At 40.0% G+C, this 23088-nt stretch overlaps 1 protein-coding gene and 1 long non-coding RNA gene across 7 annotated transcripts in view; one reads left to right on the top strand and one right to left on the bottom strand.

Annotated features, from left to right (window-relative positions):
- PLCB1 (phospholipase C beta 1) overlaps positions 1–23088 on the bottom strand; it is a 651009-nt gene that overhangs the window by 55119 nt on the left and 572802 nt on the right. The window contains exons 28-32 of one of the 2 annotated variants that reach the window (XM_045832722.1): positions 20324–20400; positions 20127–20216; positions 19617–19674; positions 18562–18648; positions 12444–12561 (exon numbers count right to left, since the gene is read on the bottom strand). In XM_045832722.1, the coding sequence (XP_045688678.1) occupies positions 12463–12561; positions 18562–18648; positions 19617–19674; positions 20127–20216; positions 20324–20400 (411 nt within the window). In that variant the 3' untranslated portion in view covers positions 12444–12462. The remainder of the gene's footprint in view (positions 1–12443; positions 12562–18561; positions 18649–19616; positions 19675–20126; positions 20217–20323; positions 20401–23088) is intronic. The other variant, XM_045832721.1, reaches the window with a different exon arrangement.
- LOC123814756 overlaps positions 6155–23088 on the top strand; it is a 29604-nt gene continuing 12670 nt past the window's right edge. Inside the window, exons 1-4 of one of the 5 annotated variants that reach the window (XR_006784983.1) lie at positions 6166–6272; positions 8629–8702; positions 20619–20672; positions 21194–21337. This is a non-coding gene — a long non-coding RNA (uncharacterized LOC123814756). Of the gene's footprint in view, positions 6273–8628; positions 8703–20618; positions 20673–21193; positions 21338–23088 lie in introns of all 5 variants that reach the window. The other 4 variants (XR_006784986.1, XR_006784984.1, XR_006784985.1 and 1 more) reach the window with 4 other exon arrangements.

Here is a 23088-nt window from a genome sequence, read left to right as displayed (position 1 = left end):
AACACAGAGGAAAGAAGACTGGAACAAACGATGCAATAGAATGGGAATTACATTTACCTGCCATGTGCATGACAGAGAAGGAAGGCATGTGGTTTGGAATCAAAGGGGATTGAATTAATATAATGGACAAGATACTTGAGTAGCTGGTGTGGAGATAGCTGTGCAACAAGACACTGGGGGGTGTGCCTGCTTGGAATCTGTTTGCTGGTGTGGTGGTATAAGGTTGTGCCTAATAATATCTAGATGTATTTTGCTAAAAAAATTAATGGGTTAACAAACTTAAGAGATAGGTAATGTGCATGGTACAAAATTCAAAGAGTTCAAAAGTCTATTCAGGGGCTCCCTCCTTATGAGACAGGACAGGAAGCCAGGACAAGTGCAGTAGGGAAACTGAACCAGAGGGCTGAACAAACTGGCTGAACAATTTACAGCCAGATACAGAAGGTCACCTCCCTAGAGATAATATTCAGGCCTCAGCTGTATTTCAGCTCCAGTCCCAGAAAAAGAGCAAAACCAGGTGGGCTACACCAGGGCCAGCTGCTATGACTAATAACCCACTTCTCTGCCACTGACCAATCAATGGAGACCACAACTATGACAGGATACACCTGGAAAACAGATGAATATCCAGCTGAAACCCTCGCCTGAGACATCCCCTAAGATTCTCCCCTACAAGGGAGAGAGACAAACCTCAAGTAAAGGACCCAGCACATACTCTCCCTTCAAGGAACAGCCCATGTCATTCCCTTCCCCTCTTCTTTCCTTTCTTTTTCTGCTACAAGTACGCATCTCCCAAACTGTAAGGAATCCCATGAGACTTACAACCAGGGGAGCAACAGGCAGCGGCAGCTCATCCCATGCTAACCCTGCACCTGTTCCCATGGCCCCTTTCCTTTGACTTCCCCGTGAGCTAAAGCAGCCCAGATTAGGCTGTCTTGTTGCTTCTTATTGTTATTCTTCTTTTTTTAGATTTATTTATTTTTAGAGAGAAGGGAGGGAGGGAGAAAGAGGAGAGAAACACTGATGTGAGAGAGAAATATCAATCCACTGCCTTCTGTATGTGCCCTGAGTGGGACTGAACCCGATTCCAGGCATGTGCCCCAAATGGGAGGACACTCAATCAACTGAGTCACACTAGTCAGGGCTTCTGTTGCTTCCCCTATGCTACGCCCTTCCTTGTCTTACTGTCCCCAGTTTTAATAAACATACCCTCATAGTCACCTGGACTTGTGTTGTAAAATCATTCCTACTTGAAGAACCCACACACTATAGGCTGGCCCTAGAAAGACCAGCTCAGAGCCAGGTCCCTTCTCTGGTAACATCTATATTGCATTCTAATAGTTTTACTAACACTATGCTATTAAGAACCACCACTGGCTTTATATACACATCTTAAGGCAAGTCATGGATGGGTTGATGGATGGATGGACAGACAGAGGGATGTAGTGCTACTTTCAAATCCACCACTGTTAGTTTTTTTTAAAACTAACCAAAAACTAATTGGTTAGTTTTTTTAAAAAAAAAAACTAACCAATTTCCCATTGTATTTGATGAGTATTATAATTCCAAGATTAGAAATCTAGGTGATAAAATATTTCTCAGTATGTAACCTCTGTGTTTTCTAACTAACTTAGCTTTAATTTTTAGATAGAATGTTGCTAAAGGCCTGGATCCTGGACAGAACAATGGCAGTGATGGCTACTCTAGGTGTCTTTACTCATCATCTTGAGCTCCTGTAAAATATCACCTACCAGCATTTTTCACATTTAAGTTTCCTAGGAAGACTTAAAAATGGAGGAGTTGTAGAAATGTAAATGACTGTGACTAAATGGACCAACATGCCAAAGATATACTTAGGCACAAAGTTTAAAGGAGAAGAAAAAAAAATTCTAAAACACCCAGCTGATCCCCAGTTCTGATGCTCATATCAGGGCAGAGAGAGGACTTGCAGGTCACATGGAGCTCTGCTGACTCCGCATGCGGGGGCATACATGTCACCCGTGGACACTTCTGTAGGCTAAATCTGTGGAAATATCACCAGCAAAGTGCCGTCAAGAGCCAGTCCAATTAGTTTGTCTGTTAAGAATATTTCACTTTAGAACTGATCTTAACAGAAGCATATCCTGAGTCTTTACATATAAAACAGACATTAAAAAAAATTCTGGTTACAGCTCAGCAGAATTGAGCATAAATTTCAGCCATGAAACAGCAAATGTTTCTTTTTCTTAAAATGTGAGTTTAAAGGCTTTGACAAAATCTTTGGAAGAAAAATTACAAAAGAAAACAGGAAAAGGCTGGTTCCACTTAAGCGAGTGTGCCTTTTGTTCCCTGTGACCTAACCTTTACAAAACTGTTTGTTATTCATCTCATTACAAACATCTCTCTGTCACAGCAGGTGTTGGGTCAGGAGAGGACACAGTGTCCAGGAAACCTGCAATCAGGTTAGAAAACTCCCTGGTGAGCCATTCCCTTTCAATTGGCTCTGAGTGGCTGGCACTGCCTACCACAGACAGCCCTGAGCTGCCTGCCCCCGAAAGGGTTGTCATTTAAGCCACAGCAGAAACACTTCCCCAAACCACTCTCCCTGGATGTGTTGGAGCTACATTTCCAGTGACAGAAAGGGAAGTTGTCCTAGCTTTTCTAACTATTAAAGGAAATAAGACTATTTCCTTAGAGTTGCTTCAAAATTCCACTTCCTCCAGGACTGATTTTAAAAGTTTCTTGCATGAATCACTCTCTTTGGGTAAAGTTCAGTCTTTCAAGGATGTCCTTCCCAGTTTTAGCTGCCCCAGGTGGTGGCTGAGTTGATTATGGACCTCAGTGTGTCTTCAAAGTGGGAGAAGAGAAGGCAGTAGGCTGAGACTTACGAGGCTTCCCTCCATATCCTCACAGGTCTCTGCTATGAAGTGGCTGCTGGCCATTTGGGGTGACTGAATTGCAGCCACTGCTTGAGTCTCTGGTCTGGTCCTCTTGACCAGAGGGAGCTTTTTCGTTTTGGTCTTAGGTTTCCACCAGTCCCCCCAGCACCCACCATTTCCCATCCCTGTGGCACACAGGTACTTTCCTGTCTTTCCAAGACTCACGTGACACAGGAAGCCATGAGCCCTGTTCAGAAGCTTCCAGATTTTGGCCCAAGGAGTAGAAGCCAGAGAGTTGCATGCAAATCTCACTTCATGTTCTATTGTCTCTCCCCTTCTTCTTCCCACATTTCCTGGGACTGGCAGAGGTGGGCTTCCCTCTTCCTCTATGGCCATATTCCGAATTGTCTCATTGTTGAATGTATATAGTAAACCTCTAGCCTCTCAGGCCTGGCTTATGTGGTAAAAGCAGCAAAATAAATTTGGAGAAATACCTTCTTCTCTTGAATCTCAATTTTTCAAGATTTCTGCCTCACTAATAAGGATCTTCTCCCTCAGGAAGTCTCATACTTTCCTTTCCTGGAGTTGTGACTCAGCCTGGAAGGGCCAGAGAAGGAAGGAAGATACTTTTAAGGGGAAAAGAAAACATTTCCCTTTATTACGTGCAAAACCATTTCACTGCTGTATGAGGCACAGTGACATCTAAGTACCAGATGGTAAATGTGTTGACCTCTTAGTTGATAGATGCTTTAGTGTAGTGGTCACACAGACTGCACATTCCTGGATCAGCTCTGAAGTTCATGATGCATGTTGTGTGAGTATTACTGTTAATGTACTAAATATAAACAGCAAGAGAAAACAGCCTAACATTTACAGTACCTAAGGAAACCCTTCATTGTTGATAGTTTATGCTGCACACTCATTAAGATATTGTTCTTCCACCAAACATTGATTCATCACAGGAAAACACAACTCTGCCAATCATTAACAGTGAAAGTCATCTTTCCCTATTCTTCAGTGGCAATCATTTTATATAGTAATCTCATGATGACCTGGACAGGACCATAAGTGAGAAGTACTCATTAATCTCTTCTCAAATGGATTTCTCGTTATTCCCTATGTCCCCCATTACTATTCCAGATTCCAGCTTCTCTTCAAGTCTAAATGTTTGAAGAGCCTATTCCTCACCTCCTGTTCATTCCACTCTTACCTGGCTCCTACTCCGACCCCTCCACTGATACATCACTAATACCAAGGACACCAATGACCTCCTCCTGGTCACTAAAGTCAAAGGACACTTTTCTGCACCACTCAGTTGCTATAGATACTATGGGTCACTCCCTTCATATTGGTAGGGTTTTTTTTTCTTTTGGCTTTTCTGGAATTTCTGGTTTTCCTCCCACCTTACAGGTTGACCCTTTTCTATCTCTTTCAGGCTTTTAATCCTCTAGCAGTCCTCTTAAAATTAAGAATTTTCTGAAAATATGTCCTGAGACCCTCCTCTTTTTCTCTCTATATGCCAACCATTTTATCTGTCCTGTGCTTAACTTCAACCTAGAGTCATAATTTTCAAAATTTTGGGCATGTAAGTTACACCTGAAGAAAGTGCAAAAAGTTCTAATCATTTAAGTTTTTTTACTTATAGAAATTTCTTCTTCTAGAATCACTCTCATACCAGCCTCACATAATGCAATGTGATGAAAGGCATCATAAGCCAACAGGGTTTTAGTCAAAGTCAAGAGGTGGTGTGGTGTCAACTGGAAGTGAAAGACCAGAGCAGGAAACCGAGTGCTGTCCCTTATTTGCTATGTGACCTTAGACAAGTCACTCCAACTTCCTGGGTTTCACATGGTAGAGGTAACAGACATGACTTAATTGTACTTTTTATAAAAGGTAAAATGTGAATTCTGCCAAGTGGCATTTCATTTCCAATGTCCGGCCACCTCCCTTACTCCTTTGGAAGTGGTATAAAAGGGCAAAATTGGAAAGAAATGTTTCATGCAGAGAATAAAACAATATGAAAGCTGTTATTCACCCCTGCATTTTTCTATTCTATTTCATTTATTGTCACTTAAAACTTTTAGTGTTACCTTAGTATTAGCTGAGGGTAGTATTAGCAGTGAGAGGGATATTATGTTACAGCTGAAGCAATGTTCAGGTAGGAACTGCTGAGTGGGTTAGAAAAATGTTGTCCATGCTAGGTTTTGTTTCGGGGGGCTTTTCTTGCCTCTGAAATATTTTACATGTGGGTCTTGGGGGTTCTTAGGAGGGCAAGGTGGCACGGCACCTTTCTTACGCATGAAACACAGAATTAAAGGTTTAAAAGAGTTAAAATATCACTATTCAACAGAAAGTTTTGTTTTGTTTATGAAGGATGAGAAGTTTTCAACTGTGGTAAGCTGCAATAGGAACTCTGCATTAATACTAGGGAAACCCTATGCCATAAAACAGTAAGGTTTGTGCTAATTAATACTTAATAGGTGGCTCTCCTAGGGCAGAAAAGAGCCTCACTTACAGCATTTACTGGTTGCCATGGTGTAAATATTCCCATGATGGCCAATGTCCACCCCCAAAGTGACCACGTCGTACAAAGGGTGAGGGAGAGGTGCACAGCTGGACTCTGTTGTAGTGGCCATGCAGACACCATAGTCTAGATTACCAAGAGCCCAGGCAATAGAGAAATAAATGTCTTAGATAATCAGCAAAGGGTGAGTTTTGGGTATTTGGTGTCTTCATTTTTAATATAATTTGTTTAATTGTAAATTTATATAATTTACTTTTTAATAATGGCTGTGTCTAACTACTGGGTCACAGAATCCCTGAAAGATATTAAAAAATGAGTTCCTATGAGACAGTATGACCAGCTCCCACTCACCATTGGTTTCTCCTCAAAGAATAAAAAACATTAAGATTAAAATTTGCTTAAGCAATATTTAATTACATTTGAGTTTTCAAAGGTGAACACTTAGCTGTAGGTGTTTTTATGCTTGCTAATTTTCTACAACTCTATGTTATCTATCAACAGGTAAATCAAAAGCAGCGATTAAAATAATCAGATGCAAGATCCATAGATGATAGTTTTCCATAAATTTGTGTAAACTGGGTGTGAGATGTATATATATCTCCTCCTCTAAGAAATTAAAAAAAAGAAAAAGATATTTGCTTATTGAATGACATGTTTTATAGACTGAATTATGTCCCCTCAAAATTCATATGTTGAAGACCCTAATCTGACAGAACTTGTGTCCTTATAAGGAGAAGAAGGGACACTAGAGCTTTCCCTCTCTCTGTGCCAAGTGCAGGTCAAGGTCATGTGAGGACAGAGCAAGAAAGCACCACCTGCAAGTCTAGGGAGAGACCTCTCAGAAACATACCCTGCTGGCATCCTGATCTTGGACTTCAGCCTACAGAATTGTGAGAAAATAATTTTCTGTTATTTAGACTACCCTGTCTGAGATATTTAGCTATGGCAACCCAAGGAGACTAACATAATATGTAAATAATGAAATTACAAGCAATTCCACAGCAGTAACATGCTACTTGACCTCAGGCTTTATCATTATCATCAGAAGTTCCTTCCTGTCTGCTCCTCTGTTTGATAAACTTCTGCTCAACCCTGTAGGTCAAGGGTTCCTGCCTCTCAGAAGCTCTCCTTGGTTCAACCAAAAATGTGTCAGTCCTTTTTCTCCTGCAAACGGCTATAATGATGATCACAGTGTTTTGTTCCAACATAAATTCTTTTTAGAAAAGTAAATTACACATGAGAAATTGAGATTCAGCATGCTACCTACCTTTGCTGCCTACTTGTTAGCCACTAGCTACATGTGGCTATTTACACTTAAATTTAAATAAAATAAAAGTTCAGTTCCCCTGTTGCATCAGCCACATTTCAAATACTTAATAACCACTTGTGGCTAGTGGCTGCTGCATTGAACTTGCAGACATGGAACATTTCCCTCACTGCAGAAAGTTCTGCTGGACAAAACTGCACTAGGCTGTGGGCAATTTGAGGTATGGGGGAAGCCTGTGTTGTTGTTGTTTCTTTTTTTTGCATAGTTTTGTTTCCTAAGTTCCTAGCCTTGTGTCTGCTATACAGTAGGCATTCAATAAGTATTAGTTGAATTAATAAAAGAAAAAACACTATTTACCTAGTTGTAGCCACTTAAAGCATTCATGGTTCCTGGAGACCACAGAAATAAACACACACGTAAATTTATTTTTATTATTGACAAGTAAAAAACTAAAAATGAGCAATTTTCATTTTCCCTGGGATGGGAACACCAACATCCATCATTAAATATAATTATAGACTTCATCTCTCAGGTGTTAATACAGCAATCTATAGTTGTTAATTCAGAAGCATAATATCGATTCTAATTTATTTTTCTAGGTCATCTCTGCTCTGTTGTTCTATAAGTGACCCTATGGACTCATTAAATCTTGCAGCATGATATTTATGCAACCCTATTTAATGAGTCCTCCAACACCTTGAATTCTCTGGATCTCATACCTATTATTTTAGTGGCAAAATTCTGAGTTTAATTAATCGTATTCTTCATGGACTCAAAGGAGATCATAAAAAGGTCACCCAGTCTTACACAACTCTCTGCTGGCAGACAGCCTCTTCATTGCACACTTATAGATTTTCAAGTGATACACAGTCTCCTCTTGGGATTGATTTCAGAGGCCCTCACCCCCTTCCACACAGATAAAGTCTACAGATGCGCAAGTCCCTTATGGAAAATGGCATACTATTTGCACATAACCTACACACATCCTCCCATATATTTTAAGTCATCTCTAGATTACTTAAGATATCTAATATAAGGTAAGTGTTTTGTAAACAATTGTTAAAATATATTCTTCAGGGAATAATGACAAGAAAAAAGTCTGTACACCTTCAGTACAGATGCAACCATCATAGGTCTAACTACACAGTACACATCAGCAACATTAACTTTTTGTTTTCCTAATATTTTCCACCAGCTGCATTGAACCCTCAGCTGCGGAAACCACAGATACGAAGGGCCCATTGTATTTAGGTATTCAGATATTCCTACACTCAGAAATTTTTCTTAATTACATCTTTCACAGTGTAGCCCAAAGCAGATGCCCTCACTCTGACTCCAGAGAAAAAGGAGGACAAGGTCGTCCGTTGCACACTCTGGAGAAGCCCCTTCCTACGCTGTGACTGAGATTTAATACAATCTACAAGGAGACACTGCTCTTTCAATATGTGTTTTTAGGTTTAGTAACCTCAGGGGTAAATACTGAGGCTGAGTAAGTAATATTTAAATGAATAAACCAAAACCATAAAAACAATTGCTTAACAACAACAAAAGAAAATAGACCCTGTGTACCCAAAGCATACCCTAACGCCTTTCTTATATAATTCAGGCCACATGTTTTCAAGTAGGAGAAGTGGGTTTTACTTAATAAGGATGCTGTTCCAGGGCTGGAGGAAGAGAAGGATTTAAGAGGGGAGTGTGGAGAGATGAGGGAGGGAAGGGATCTCAAGGGAAGCAAACCCATTTCGTCTGTCTTGAACTCAGCACCAACACGTACAAGCTGGATGACACGTGGGTGGAAAGGAAGGGAGGGAGGAGAAACGGCAAGGTTGGGAGGGGGCAAGGGTGTCTGCCCTCAGTCCTGATGCTTTAGAGCAGCCAGGGACAGGGAAGGTTACATTGAAAGCATTTTCACCCATGTGTGTGGGCTACCCAAGGGCTCACAATCTCCCTCTCTGCTTGGTTGTACTTCTCCACTGGAGGCGATGAACACAGAAATGAGCTGCCTATTTCTCAGCGACAGGAGCTGCTGGCTGCCAGTAATATCTTCCTACAGGTAGGATCTGTATTCACAGGGCTGGAGATTTCCTAGCATCTAGCCCTGGGAGATGTTCTTTCTCTAAGACATTTGTTAGAAAACAAAGGGTATTGAGAAGCTTGAACATCTTGCCGATGATGTCTAATTCCTCTTGCTGTTGTGACCAGTTTTGGGGCTAAATCCCTGGCAAGATTTTGTTGTGATATTATAGAGTCTGGGGTATGCCATGAGCAAATAAAGCAGCATTTGGTACATGGGACTGGAGTTTATCTCTTGTCACCACTCAGAGAGAGCTGATTCCTTCATCAGAGGGGCTGGTATTCTCTCCATTTTATAGAGGAGAATTCTGAGGCCTGGAGGGCGTACCCTGAGGGCTTACCTCCCTGTGAAATGTGGGAGATACCACACCCCTGACACGTAAAGTGTATAATCACAGCCTCGGGTATTTACTAAGAAAGCTGAAGGACACGGGGTCCTCAAAGTTTGGCACTTCTCTATTTTACCTCAGTAAAGTTTATTAACCTTTGGAACCCTCGTTTCCTCAAGTGCATAATGGCAAGAATAAGAAAGTACGCATGATGTGATGTGCTCTGAAGATGTTTTACTAGATAGTGTGAGTGCTCATTAAATGTTAGTTGTTACTGTTTTCATTATTTAAGTGCCAGGGAAAATCATTTTTAAATGCCTTTCTATGGATTCTAATTGCTCTTTATTATTTTAAAGCACACAGGGACTGTGTTTTTGCTCTTTTTTGCTCCCTACTGAAATTGGCGGAGCCTAGAATAAAGCAGACACTTAAATATACTTGGCATAAATGTATAATTCCCAGTGCTCCAGCATCAGTATTTTTAGAAGTTGGTCATTCTACAGCTCTTTATATGAAGATTTATACATACACAAAATGAGCAAACACCCTGTTTCATTTGAAAAGAAATGATTATCACTATAAATCTTGCTTTATAGTGATTAGTATTTATTTAAAAAATAGAAGTTACCCAGGTTAAAAACATGACTAGCTGCTCAGCTTCACCTATTAATCTGTAGCCAATAACAATGAGGTTTGCATTCACAAATTGAAAGTGTGAAATTTCAAGTATATATGCAATGAATATTTTTGGGATCAATCTTAGAGTAAGAAAAAATATTTTTTTGACAAATGTGATGTTTTTTAAATCATTCATTTTTTTAAATTAAATTTTAAAAAAAAGTATGTTATTCCGTTACAGTTGTCCCACCTTTTTCCCCCTTGCTCACCCCAACCCCGCCTTCCCCCACTTCCACAGTCAACACCCCCATTGTCAGTGCCCAAGAGTCCTCTATTCCTGTTCCTTTGCTCGTCCCTTCCTCTTCTTTCTCCCTTTATGCCCCTCCCCCGTCCTCTCTGGTCACTGTCGGTTTGTTCTTTATTTCCAAGTCTCTAGTTATATTTTGCTCATTTGTTTGTTTTGTTTTCAGCTGTAGTCCATCCATGTGGCTTTTTTTTTTTTGAAGATTTATTTATTTATTTTTTAGACAGAGAGGGAAGGGAGGGAGAAAGAGAGAGAGAGAAACACCAATGTGCTGTTGCTGGGGGCCATGGCCTGTAACCCAGGCATGTGCCCTGGCTGGGAATTGAACCTGCGATGATTTGGTTCGCAGCCTACGCTCAATCCACTGAGCTACGCCAGCCAGGGGTCCATGTAGCTTTTTAAGGTGAGGAAGAAACATTTGAGGAAATACTAAACTTGGTACAAAATGTACTGTTCAAATATTGCTATGAAAGAAGAACTCTTTGTTCTTTTTCAAAGATAAAATACTGTTTTTCTTTTTGTTTTTGAAATAAGGCCTATTTTTTCACAGAAAGTGTGAAATTGGTTTATTTTTATGTTGCCTTTTCTATGTGGGAAGCTAAAGGCACCCACAATTATGTGGCAATCACAATTATGTGATTGAAGGTTTTTTTTAATATCCAGGTATTGTGAGAATATCTATCTTCTTTGAAAATAAATATTTTTGCTAAGCAGGAAACTCAGTTGCCATTCTGAAGGAAATACAAGTTGTGAACCAGCCATCACAAGCCTGATAGAGCAGATGACAAAAATGTAACATTTATGTTCCTATCCCATTTATTTCAAAAACCAACACCCAACACCTGTGTCCTGAGCTCCACTGTAATTTATCTCCTCGGAGAGAATTTAATATTCTACCTGTGACAGTAGATGTTTCACAATAACTTTCAAAAATACCAAGAGTTACCAGTGCAACAAAAAAATCCAATGATGCTTATAACTGATGATTTAAGAGACAGCTAAAATATTTATAGCCAAATGAAGAAGACAATTTCAAGGTCTTGCTGATGCCTTCCTGAAGAAATCAGCATCACTCCCCTCCCCTCCGCCCCAGCTTCCGTTGTGGGCTTGGCCACAAGGTCCCCAGGGAGCAAGATGCACTGGGAGGACACGGACAGAATTCAGCTATGGCTCTGCTCTCTAATGACACCCTCTGCTTCTCTCTTACCATTGTCATAGTCAGAAGTAGACAATAAAGAGATGTCAAAGGGTCAGGCTCATAATTAGGCCAAAAAATTAAATGCAATAAAGCACCATGAAGGCAGATTAAAGCTTGTCCTTTTAGCCAAAAGGCAGATGTGCACTAGATCCTTGCCGGGCAGATGTGGTCCATGGAAATGCAGTGGCAAGGGCATCCCCTGGGAGCCAGGCAGAAATGCAGACCTCACAGCCCACGCAGACCTCCTGAATCCAAATCTGCATTTTCATTGGATCTCTGGATAATTCATGTTGTCATTAAAGTGTGAAAAATCATTGTTTGTGGCAATTGACACAGAGAAAGAGGAAGAGCTTATACTTATTCCTGAATAAAATTGCTGTTTTCTCTAATTCTTTGACGTATTTCTAAACTGTACTGCTTCACAGATCAACAAGTGCTTAAAGACAAAAACATTGTTATCCTCACTGTAAAACTCTAGTTTCAATACCTCAGAACAGAAGTTTGCTTTTTTATGACCACAGTAATCCCTCTTTTGCCTCCTAATATGCACACCCATTAGAATGGGTTTGGCCAGTTCTTATTAGCAAAAGAAATACAATAGATTTCATGATGCATCTCCTGTAGTGAGTTCAAGTCCTCTCTAAGTTTCATTTCGCTTCAGCTAGCAGGCATGGACACAAGCATCCCTATTAGCTGGGCATTTTTAAGAGCTCTTGATTGCAGAGAATCAAGAAATTCTGAGATATCCTTTTAACTCAAAATACCATGTGGGAATGCAATGATTTTGGTTTGATTTTTTAAAAGGAGGGTGTCATAACTTGAGTGGAATGGGTCAGGAAGACTCCCTGAAAGCTAATTTAGCCCCACTGGACTTTAAGATAAGGTTGTGGTAAAACCAGTGCTGTGAGAGGTAGAAACTTAATGTTTCAAATGTGGAAATAATAGTGTGAGTGTAAGTGAGAAAGACCAAAGTCAAAAGGGGAGCCAGTTTTATAAACTGAGAAACAAAGAGAAGAAAGGGGAAGAAGATAATACGTAAGAATGGAATTTGTGTCAGAAAGAGAGAGAACAATGATGAAGAAATAAATGCCAGAGGACGGCAGGCAGACGTGTGAAGTGCGTTGTGGGTGTGGCTGGGAACTGGAGCAGAAAAACGATGGGAATGTGGAGAAAGGGGGGGTGAAGAACAAAGGAGCAAGTCCGTGATGCCTGTCCACAGGATGGCCACGTGCCACCCTTCTCTCAGAAGCGACCCCTCCCATCCAGTCCTACCTGGCCGGAAGGACGGTGGTCACCACTTGAGAGCTTGAGGGTTGGGGGGAGTAAAGTTGGGGGAAACAGAGGGATCCTCATGGCAACTTTCCGACAAGAATGAGGAGGAATCGTCCCCCTGTGTGAAGAAAAAGGGAGGCTGTCATTTTGGTGGCATTGAAATTGATCTCTAAGTCATCTGTTGTTTCAAATTATTTAACTGGGAGTTTTCTTGGAGTGCCTTCTCAAATGGAGATTCAAAACCTCCAGCTCCTTTATCTTGTCCAACACTCCGCACCACATGTGCCAGGGAACTGGCCACTGAACCCTCCTTGGTTCTTCCCTGCTCTCTGCAGGCATTAGATGTTAAAGATGGTCGCAGCTATTACTTTTGAGAAATTCTCCACAAGATTCTACTACTATCAAGATACCTGAGAAAAAATTGTACTGAATTACTGACAGCAGTTAACAATGCAGCCCAATGAGCCTGGGTTCAATGGCTGTGCTTTTCTCTCTCAAAGACAGAGAATTATTTATTTTTCACACACAGAGTTAATTTTGTTAGCCCTCTATGTAAGTCATTTATTCAAAATCTACATATTAAGCATGAACTATGTGCCAGGGATTGTTCCCAGGTGCCCAGAACTTGAGAGCATCACTGAGCAAAATAGTCAAAGCCCCTGCCTTCACAGAGATTACATTCTACTGGGGAAGGACCCACACTTAAGGAAGAAGTAAATGACCTAACAAGAGAAGATAATAAATGCTGTGAAAACCAGAAAATAGGACAGACTAAAAAGGAGACAAGATGCCAGGGATGGGAGAGTGGTGGAGGGGGTTGTGAATTTAAGTAAATTGGTCACTGACAGTGTCTTGGAGAAGTTGGATTTGAGCAAAGACCTGAAAGGCAGGAGGGAGTTGTCCAAGCAGACACTTGGGAGATGAGCATTGTGGGCAGAGGAGAGGGTCTATACAACAGCCCACAGTGGGAGTGTCCTGGCTTGCTGGGGCCCAGCAAGTAACCCAGTGTGGCTGGGGCAGGGAGGTCAATGAGGAAACAAAGAGAGGATGCTGCAGCAGAGTGAGATCAGACAACATTGGACCTTGTAGAATTTTATTCTGAGAGAGCCTGGAACCATGGAAGGGTCTGGAATAGAGGAGTAAGCTGACTTATGTTGTACAAGGATGGCTCTGGCTGCTGTGTTGGGACAAGATTGTGAGTGTGGACATGTGGAAGCAGGAACCCGGGTAGGAGGCTATTTAGAAGTCCAGGTGACAGATGGTGGTGGCTTTGGCTAGGGTGGGTGCACTGCAGTTGGCACATTAACAATTATAAAGATGTGTCAAATGATTCATAATAATTTGCAAGTTTTGGGTTTTTTGGTTTCATCTGAAAGAAAGACACAATACTAAGAATTGTGATAGCTCGTTATCTATTTCCCAAAACAGAAAAACTGGGTTTTTTTTTGTAATAATATGAAAGATTCAAAGAAGAGAAGGTAGAAAAACTGAAGCTAGAACATAATACATTTCATGTTGTCTACCCACCACTGAAAACATGTGCATGCTGCCAGCTCTGCTCACAGACATGGATCTCCATACACTAGTGTAATTAGCTCGAGCAAATCCATTTTGATGCCAACCTGATTAAACACATGAGCCTTTTCTCCGATTGTGTACAGTTGATAGTGTTGTGTAGAAATGTGTGTGTGCATGTGCATATGATGGCTACAGAAGGTAATGAATGAAGAATCCATTCAAACCATCAGAAACATCATGAACTGTTCACTTTTCTATCAAAGATTTTGGTAAGACTCTGAAATATGAAAATATTACTTGAACCTTGATTTCATCCACAAATTCCAAGACCTCTTTGTTAAATTCAAAGACTGTTCTCAACCAATGATTATAGTAAGTGCAGAAGACTTGTGTCAGCTGATTTTTGTTGACAGAAAATGGATAAGCAGGACTCCGGGTAGTAGATTCGTTAAATTAATTTGGCCTTAGGCACAATACATGGACAATACAGCAGGTGAATTTTGCTCTTAGAAACAGTTTTCCTATTTTGAACTGAAACTTTCTCCAGTGTTTTTTTTTTCAGCCCTGTAGTCCTGCATTTTACAATGGCCTCATCTCCGTGTCCACATATTGCTTCTTCAAATATTTCAAAGCACCTAACACACTTCCTCTTTAGGATTCTACCGGCAAACATTTTTCTCAGTTTGAGTTTGGCCATTCTCCCCCTTACAATGTTGAAAGCCATGGTAAAATCAGGTAGTGGTTTCTTTAGATCAATTAAATTTTTACATTTTCTGCTTTAAAAACTGTTTAGGGTATGTATGTTAGATTATTTTCATTATCCTTGTCATACCAAAGCAGGACTTTAAAAACAAATGAGAGTTACTGGGAATAAGATATCTAATTAGTATTGGGAAAATGACAGGTACGTATGAAAAAGTCCTGGTGTGTGTCACAAAGTGGGACACATTAAAGTAAACGTTCACATTGTGGCTGGCTGCATTTGGTCTCCTACCAAATACGGACCAGAAGGACAGAAGTTCTTGGTCCATGTGGAAACAAAATGGCTTTGATTGAGGCATACTGTCCGATGACTGGCCTGTTGCAGGATGACAGAAGTGCTGGGAATGTGAGCTGATCCTTCCCCATCATAAGTGCATAGTTGAGTGAAAGGTTAGAGAGTTACACTCTGAATTAATCATCATCTGTATCTTGCTCTAAGTCTAGCCAAACTCCTTGCCACATTAGAACTGTTACTTTTCAGGATTGGATTTTTAAATTTCTCTTGTTAATTTTTTTTATATTTGCTTTTCACTTTTAAAGGAGTGGTTTGGTTACCAAAGGCTTGGGAACTTATACAAATTGTGACTGGGGTTCAGAGCAGCTCAAAATAGTAGCAGAAATTAGGGATGTAAAAAGAGTTTCTTCCCTGTTTAGGTGGAGGTTAGGAACATAGAACACATTATTACATTAGTTAAACAAGTGGATGAAGAGGAAGTAAATAATAAGATTTGACAATATGACAAAAGAAACTGACAAATGGGAAGAAATATGATGCCATGTAGTGTACATTTTTGCTGTAGGCAAAAAAATTACCCATTATCGTTTTCTATTTGGAAATAGAAAACTGAGGAGGGACTCTGGTCCGCTCAGTAAACTCTGGCAAGATTTGGCTTGCTTTCCTCTTTATGAGAAGTTTGCAACTGTCTTTAATATTACCCACTATAGTGTCAACTCAATTTCCTTGCCCAACATTCACTGATGGAACAATTCAAAAATCACTAAATGTCATAAAATCACCCGGCCTTCACATTTTTCTGACTGAACAGAACTGATTCAGCTATGGATACTGTTGGTCAGGTTCATTTTCTTGAGTTGTCCCTCTTTCTATTGTTTTTTATGCTTTTATTCATTTCCCTCATAATATATGTCAAGCTTCAAAGGCCATCTCAAAACTGAATGTGAAGAGGGATTATTTCGAAGCCAGTGCTGTTCTGTTTCTGGTCCACGTCCAATAACTGCAGGTGTGTGCTGACTGCTACGCTGGCCTGGTCTTTCCTTTGCCTCTGTTTGGTGTCCTGTGCTTTGATCTTTCTCCACACGGCCTACACTTGATCTTATTGTTTTACTCCAGTGTTTATTATTGCGCCCTCTCATCATGGTCATTTCCCTTTATTATCTACCATGTCCTACAGTATTAATAGTCATTGCTCTTATTATCAAAGCCATGGTTCCAAAGCCCAATGTTTTTAAGCCCTGAAGAACACCTCTCAATAAATGCTGTAGTTTGACGTGGAACCAACAATCTTCAAGAGCAACCTTCAAATCCAGACACCATAAGATGATCATAAGAACAACCTCATGGATGAAAAGCAAAGAGAAATCATATTGATTGCTATATACAGTACAAAAATGAAGGCGATATAATTACTACAAATTCATAGAAACACTTCAGATCCCTTTCCAAGAGGCCAAGAAAGAAATTTTAAAATTGCTGTAGATATGGTAGTAGCATATACTGTTAGTTATCTGCCCAATTGCTATCTATTTCTTTGATAAGAAAACAGTGAAGTTCAAGTACCTCGTGACCATGGAACTGAGGAGAAGCTTTTATGTGAGTCTTAGTTACTCCAAACTAATCATAAAAATTAGACTCTCCTACACATGACTGGATTAGGGAAAAGCATATAAGGTAACACAAGCCAATGAGGGGAAGCCTACTGGAGAGACTCAGGAAGGTTTTCCCCAACCTATAAAGGACAAAGGCATTGCTTTTTCTGCCCTTCAATGGTTTTATGTAGGATTGTGGTGCATGGAGCTGTGACAACCATCTTGTGGCTCTGGCACAGTGGACATTCTAAAAATACCTGGATTTTGATGAGGTTGTTGAGCCACCAAACTAACAATTCTTCTAACTGCAATACCTCTGAACTTCCAGTAATGTGACTTACTGAATTTTATTTTTAAGCCAATTTTCATTGGTTTTATAGTAAAGCTGTTGCTGAATAAAAAATTGTCTAGTAGTTCTTAGTTCTTCTGATGTTCAGTTATATCCAATAAAGGTGTTTAAAAGGTATTTCAACACTTGCTAAAGTTGTTTTTAATCATGTTGACCTAGAGCATAATATAAAATCTTTGAAGGGTTATTTATTGACAGTTATGCAATTTAAACATATTTGTGTTTCCATTTTATCTATGAATAAAATTGTTGACATTTTTGGAGACCAAAAACAAAACAGCAAAATAAGACTCTGTAGGAATAGCAATATTTTCCAAGACAGATTTTTTTAGCAATACGAAAACTGGCTAATAAGGTATCAATCATAAGCTAAGGATATTATGTCAGTGTACAAAGTAATGACAAATTTGAATTCAGACAACATGGATTGAGAATGTATATATTTGAATATATCACCTGGGACTGACTATTGTTAAGGTATTTCTTAATTTTTTGTTGAACCTGGATCTTTTGCTCAAAATATTTGAATATTTTTAGAAGATCAATCCTAAGTGGAAAGCACAATAATTTCCAAAATCATGTTAAAGTTTATTCCACTTTACTAATGCATAATAAACAAGAGGGTGGTTAAGAATATTTAAGTTGTATGTTTATATAAAAACATAAAAATTAGCAGAATATCTAAGTAATGATTCTCAGATTTTCATTACTGCTTGAGAATCTATATCGCCCAATGTAAAACTTTAGGAGTCAAAAATATTAAATGAATGTCATAGGTAACAAATATGAAAAGAGGAGCAGAAATAACCCCAAAATATATTTAGAATTAACCACAAGAAATCTATAAGAAGTAAATTAATGAATGGACTATATAATGAAACAAAGTGAACACTTTTGAACTTTGAAGGTTTAAAAAGAACTTTCATGAAATACCAGTAACTTTTAAAGCAGATATTTGAAACTGAAGATCAAAGAACAGAAAAAATGAAAAGCACATTTTTCACAAATAGAAATATACTCCCTGATGAATCATAATGGATGGAATGATGTGAAACTGAGATGCTGTCTGCCAACTTAAAATATTTGACTTATAGATGTTCACTTTGCTTAAAGCTAATAGTCATACAATATTGATTTTGACCAATATACAAACAGAGGTAATTCTAAAGTGGAGCCCCAATAAGTTCTTATTATAGGGAAAAAAGATTTGCTTTTTTCTTCATTATGAGAATATTTTGCTAGATAAAAACCACGGTGATGTTGGTACAGGACATCCTCTGCTGGACAGAGTCTGCCATTACACTATTACATCAGACATTTAAAGCCCAAAGGTTTAGCTAATCTCTGAATTCTATTTTGGCAGGGGAGAGGGGCCGAGGTTCTTCAAAAATACTTATGCTTAATCCACCCACAGAATAATTAAAACCAGATCTCCAGAGTTGGATTCCGGGCATTTGCAGTTTTTAAACCTCACCAGTTGATGATAAAGGTTTATTGAGTATTGCTATAAAGATTTTTAGCCAGCATAGAAAAAGATCCCTAAATTTCACATGTGAGATACAATCTGAGATTGTGGACACAGTACATGAACTAGGGAGGTCTTATTCTAATTGGATGGAAAGAAAATGAAACTACTGTGTGTTATTATTCAGTTCAGTTTACCTTGGGCTTCTCGTCCAGGATCTGCTGACGTATCTCCTTGTGTTTCTCTACGAGTTTTTCTTGCCGTTTACTTTGTGCCTCTTCTAACTACAAGAAAGTTACAAAGGAAGTCACTATCATCTAAATGTCCAAGTGACTGTTTCCAGAAAAAATTACAAGCTGTTCAGACCTGTGGCAAACATTGCATTATTTCCTGCCCTGGTCAGGAACTGCCCCTGCAGGTGCTGGAGCTGCGAAGTGTTGAGGCTGGGTGACGGGGACTCCAGAATGACGGTGGGTGATCGACAGACTACACGGCTCTTACATTTTTGTTAATATTTGAAAATTTCCATAATAGCATTTTTTTTTAATTTGAAAAAAATATAGTGGACTCTGGAGGTTGTCACCTTTTCTAGCACTGATGCCAACTAATGCTATTTTGGGGCAATCTCCATCCACATCATGTTTCTGGGTTCCTGACTTGGATGTGGTTCTTGACATCTATCTTTCAGTGAGCCTTTTTGGTACAGGTTTGCAACGAAACTTGCAGAAACATTGGTTATGGAGTATCTGCTCTGTGAAGCAGCTCTTCCTGTTGCTGGTGGCAAATTGATGCAGCAAGGCTTGTTTTCCTCCAGAGGCTCACAGTGTGCTTGTCCAACATTCACACACGGTTTGCAAAGGAGATGGGGATTAACGGATAAAATGAAACAGCAGGCACAAAATGGAGTCACTTCTGCTAAGCCCCACACAGACTTAATATTTAACCTAAATGCTATATCAGCCTCTTCCATGAATGAAATTTTAAACTAGTCTGGAATGTCAGCCTTAGGAAGGTCATCTGCCTGAGAAAAACCCAGCCTTCCCCTAAGTGAAGGTGACCTTGCCTGTCATAATCCACTCTTTAACCTCCTTTTCCCACCCTCTCCCTGCCTATGAAACCTTCTACTTCATACAACTCCACAGAGCAACTTTCTGTTTACGAGATGGGATGCTGGCTGGTTCACAAACCCCTCTCTTGAATTAGACCTTTAAATTTACACGGTTGAACTTTTGATCTTTAACAACCAACGTACCCTCTTGATGTACTGCACCACCTCCTGAATGTATGACCGGATCATCTCTGTCTTTTCCCTAAAAGAAAATAAATAAATCACTGTATGAACACATCTGGAATCAAGAAACAGGAGGGTCTTGGATTCCCAAGTGAAAGTTTACAGACTTTCTGAGCATTTTTATTACAGCCGTGAGGCAGGTACGATGTACCAGCTCTGGACAAAGGTCAGGTTCTATAGCCAAGGGCGAACTCTGTTTCCACTACATGCTGGGAAGGCTGCCTGACATTATTAGAAGTGAGTATTTAGCCTTTTCCTGAGGGACACTCTTGACTCAGTCTTTATCTGCAAAGTCCTTTTCTGAACTGCTCTTTGAGTTTTGGGTTGCAAACCTCGCAAAAGGGATCTTTTGAAAGGTTAATTAGAGGGGAAGTTTCACAGAAGGGTCTTTATGGTTGAGAACTTGTTATTCTGTTACAGGATAAAATAACCCCCAGGTAAAAGGTAGGGAGAAGGGCTCTTTCTCCTTACTCTTCCATCTGGCTTTTGTCTTTAGATTTAGCTTCTGTTATCTTCTCCTGCCTCTTTTTATCCATTTTCTTCTTTAATTCCTTCTTTTCTCTGAAGTCAAAATGGAAGTAAAAGGGGAAAAAAAGGCAAATCAAATGGCAGTTTATGTTTAATACATTTATATACACAAGTTCATTGTGATGAGAATGGAGGCTTACTTCTCACAGATTTCTTTGAGCTTCTTTAACTGATTGTTCTGACATTCTTCAGCAACATCTGTCAATTTCTGAATAAGCTGGGGAAAGAAAATGCCAGTTCGCTATTTTACATTATCACAGACAAAGCACCCTGTCCCTTTGCTCCCCCAAACATTATCTGTAGTTAGAAAATCTCTCATAGATATTTAACAATAGTTAGAATTATCTATCACAGGCAATGAGGACATAATTTAAAACCATCATATTATCCTGATCTTAATGAAATTCCTCTTCTTATCTCTTTTTACTTAAACAGGGTTCCTTAGATTACTGTGCTGGGTACAGCAGCTTGACCAGTGCAAAAACAACAGTGAGTACCTAGGTTCCAATTCCCACTTCATGGCTTATCAAAAGTATGCTTTTGGTCAAGGAAACCTACATTTTCTTGGTTGTAAGTTAAATTATTAATGCCTTCATCTTTTGGAGGTACTGTGTAGCTTAAAGTAAAATGAGCATGATGCAAATGTGAGTTACAATTAACTGTGAATTACAATTCTTGGTTTCCAGCTATCATTTATTGTTTAATTGCTTCATGGATGATATGAATTACCCATCTTAGAAACTGATGGCTTGTCCTTGTGTGGGTGACTGCCAAAGAACATCAGAAATTCTCTTCTGTGCTACCACAGAGTTTTTAATATATCACCATGAAAGCAGTTTTTCCATCTATTTTCTCATCAAACCAAGTTTTGAGAGGGCAGCAACTGTGTTTTCCTATCCTCAGTGCTCTGCACAATTCCTAGCATTCAGTAGGTGCTCCAAAAATGCTTGTCAATTATGTGAGGGTCAGTTTGCTTTCCAATCCCTTCTCTTTGCTGATTCCATATAAAGACCATACACAACCTTCTGCCATTGCCTGGGAACAGGAGCAACTGGATTCAGCCCTTCTCGCTGGACACCAAATGGACAGTGTGGGCTTCCTGTGAAAGGCCCCACTGCTGTTCCCCAGAGACGGAGATTCTCAGATACAGCAGGGTGAGTGGGCCAGTTTCATATAAGGTGTAGCCACCCCAGTGACAGGGCAATATAATCATAATGTCAAAAAACTTTCATTGATAGTTTATTAAATGTATTAACATATTCAGTTCTAATAACTGCCCTAGAAAGTTGGTGCTGGTATCTTCCTTTTATACGTGACAACTCTGGGACACCTGGGGCTCCAGTTTCTGGCATGGGGCCACAGAGGCAGTGAGTCACAGAGCTGGGTGCAACCCAGACATTCAGGCCTGTGGCCTTCACCCCTTCCCCATGCTGCCTGATCACCCTACCTGATACCAAACTATCCTCCAAGGCCACTGCAATCAAAACAGCCTGGTACTGGCATAAAAAAAAGGCATATAGATCAATGGAAAAGAACAGAGAGCCCAGAAATAAACCCATGCCTAAGCATCAATTAATATTTGACAGAGGAGGCAAAAGCATACAATGGGGTAAAGACAGTCTTCAGTAAATGGTGCTGGGGAAACTGGACTGGTATATGCAAAAAAATAAAATTAGACCACCAACTTACACCACACAGGAGAATGAACACAAAATGGATAAAAGACTTAAATGTAAGTTGTGAAACCATAAAGATCCTAGAAGAAAACATAGGCAGTAAAATTCAGATATCTTGCATAGCAGTATGTTTGCTGATACATCTCCTGAGCCAAGGGAAACAAAGGAAAAAAATAAACAATTGGGACTCCATCAAATTAAAAAAAGTTCTGCACAGCTTCTCATTCTGATTTTAGAAGCTGTTGTAAAAGAACACTTCTTAGCCAAGAGAATAAAATAAGTTGAGGGAGAAATTTTCCTACAGGACTGCAATTTAAAAACACCACAGTAAGCTAACACAAACATGAGATTTGATGCATTCGTCTGTGAGGTGGGTTAAATCTGGGCAAACACGCACTGGGGTTTGGGCCAGCAGAAAATCTCTGTGATTATTCAAAAGGCATTGACTGATCCTGACTGTCACCATTTTAAACATCATGAAATATTTCAGGGTTGTAGTGCCATTTATCAAGTTGTCTAGCCATTAAGTTTGGTGTGCAAAGACTCAGGAAATTTCCTTGGGAATTCCTGCAACACTGCCATTCTAGCTGAGGATACACACTCAGCACCTTTCCTGCCCCAGGGCCTTTCCCCTCTCCCATCCTCCCCAAGGTGTTATAGGGTGTTACCCAGGGATCCCCAACTGTGCTTGCAACGGTGGGCAATTCTCAAAAATTCAGATCCCAGGGCCTGTTCCTAGGTGTATTTACTCCAAATGTCTAGGGGAAGGGCCTGGGAATCAGTATCCAAATCTTCCCAGATGATTTGGACTGTTTGCCAGAGTAGGGGACTTCCAATGGGCTTGTCCTCATTCTACAGACTGTTTGTTGCTCTATCTTCCAGAAATGCTTTCAAATTCAGTGGTATTCACACTTTTGTTTTCATGATGCCACCTCTATCATTCATGGAACTCCAGAGTATTTTCTTGATTCTGTTGGCACCCGCTCACATTTACTGCATTCCTTCCACCTCCTGCCCTCATCTCAACAACACTGGGATCCAGTCAACAAAGCCGGAGCTTGAGACCTCATAGCCCTCTGACCACTCAGTTCTGCGTCCTATTCCAGTTCAGCTTTAGCCCCATGCAATGGCTCCCTTGGGCTCCACAGATGCTCCCTATCTCCAGTGCCCCCTGGCCTTCCTCTGTGCCCCACCCTCAGACCATTGCACCTGCTCTTTACTCTTCTCAG

Source organism: Phyllostomus hastatus, unplaced genomic scaffold (genome assembly GCF_019186645.2).
Source record: "Phyllostomus hastatus isolate PE091 unplaced genomic scaffold, TTU_PhHast_1.1 phas_contig_17, whole genome shotgun sequence".
Lineage (NCBI taxonomy): Eukaryota > Metazoa > Chordata > Mammalia > Chiroptera > Phyllostomidae > Phyllostomus > Phyllostomus hastatus.
Note: the sequence above shows the minus strand (reverse complement) of the source record. Positions and strands in the feature narration are given on the sequence as shown.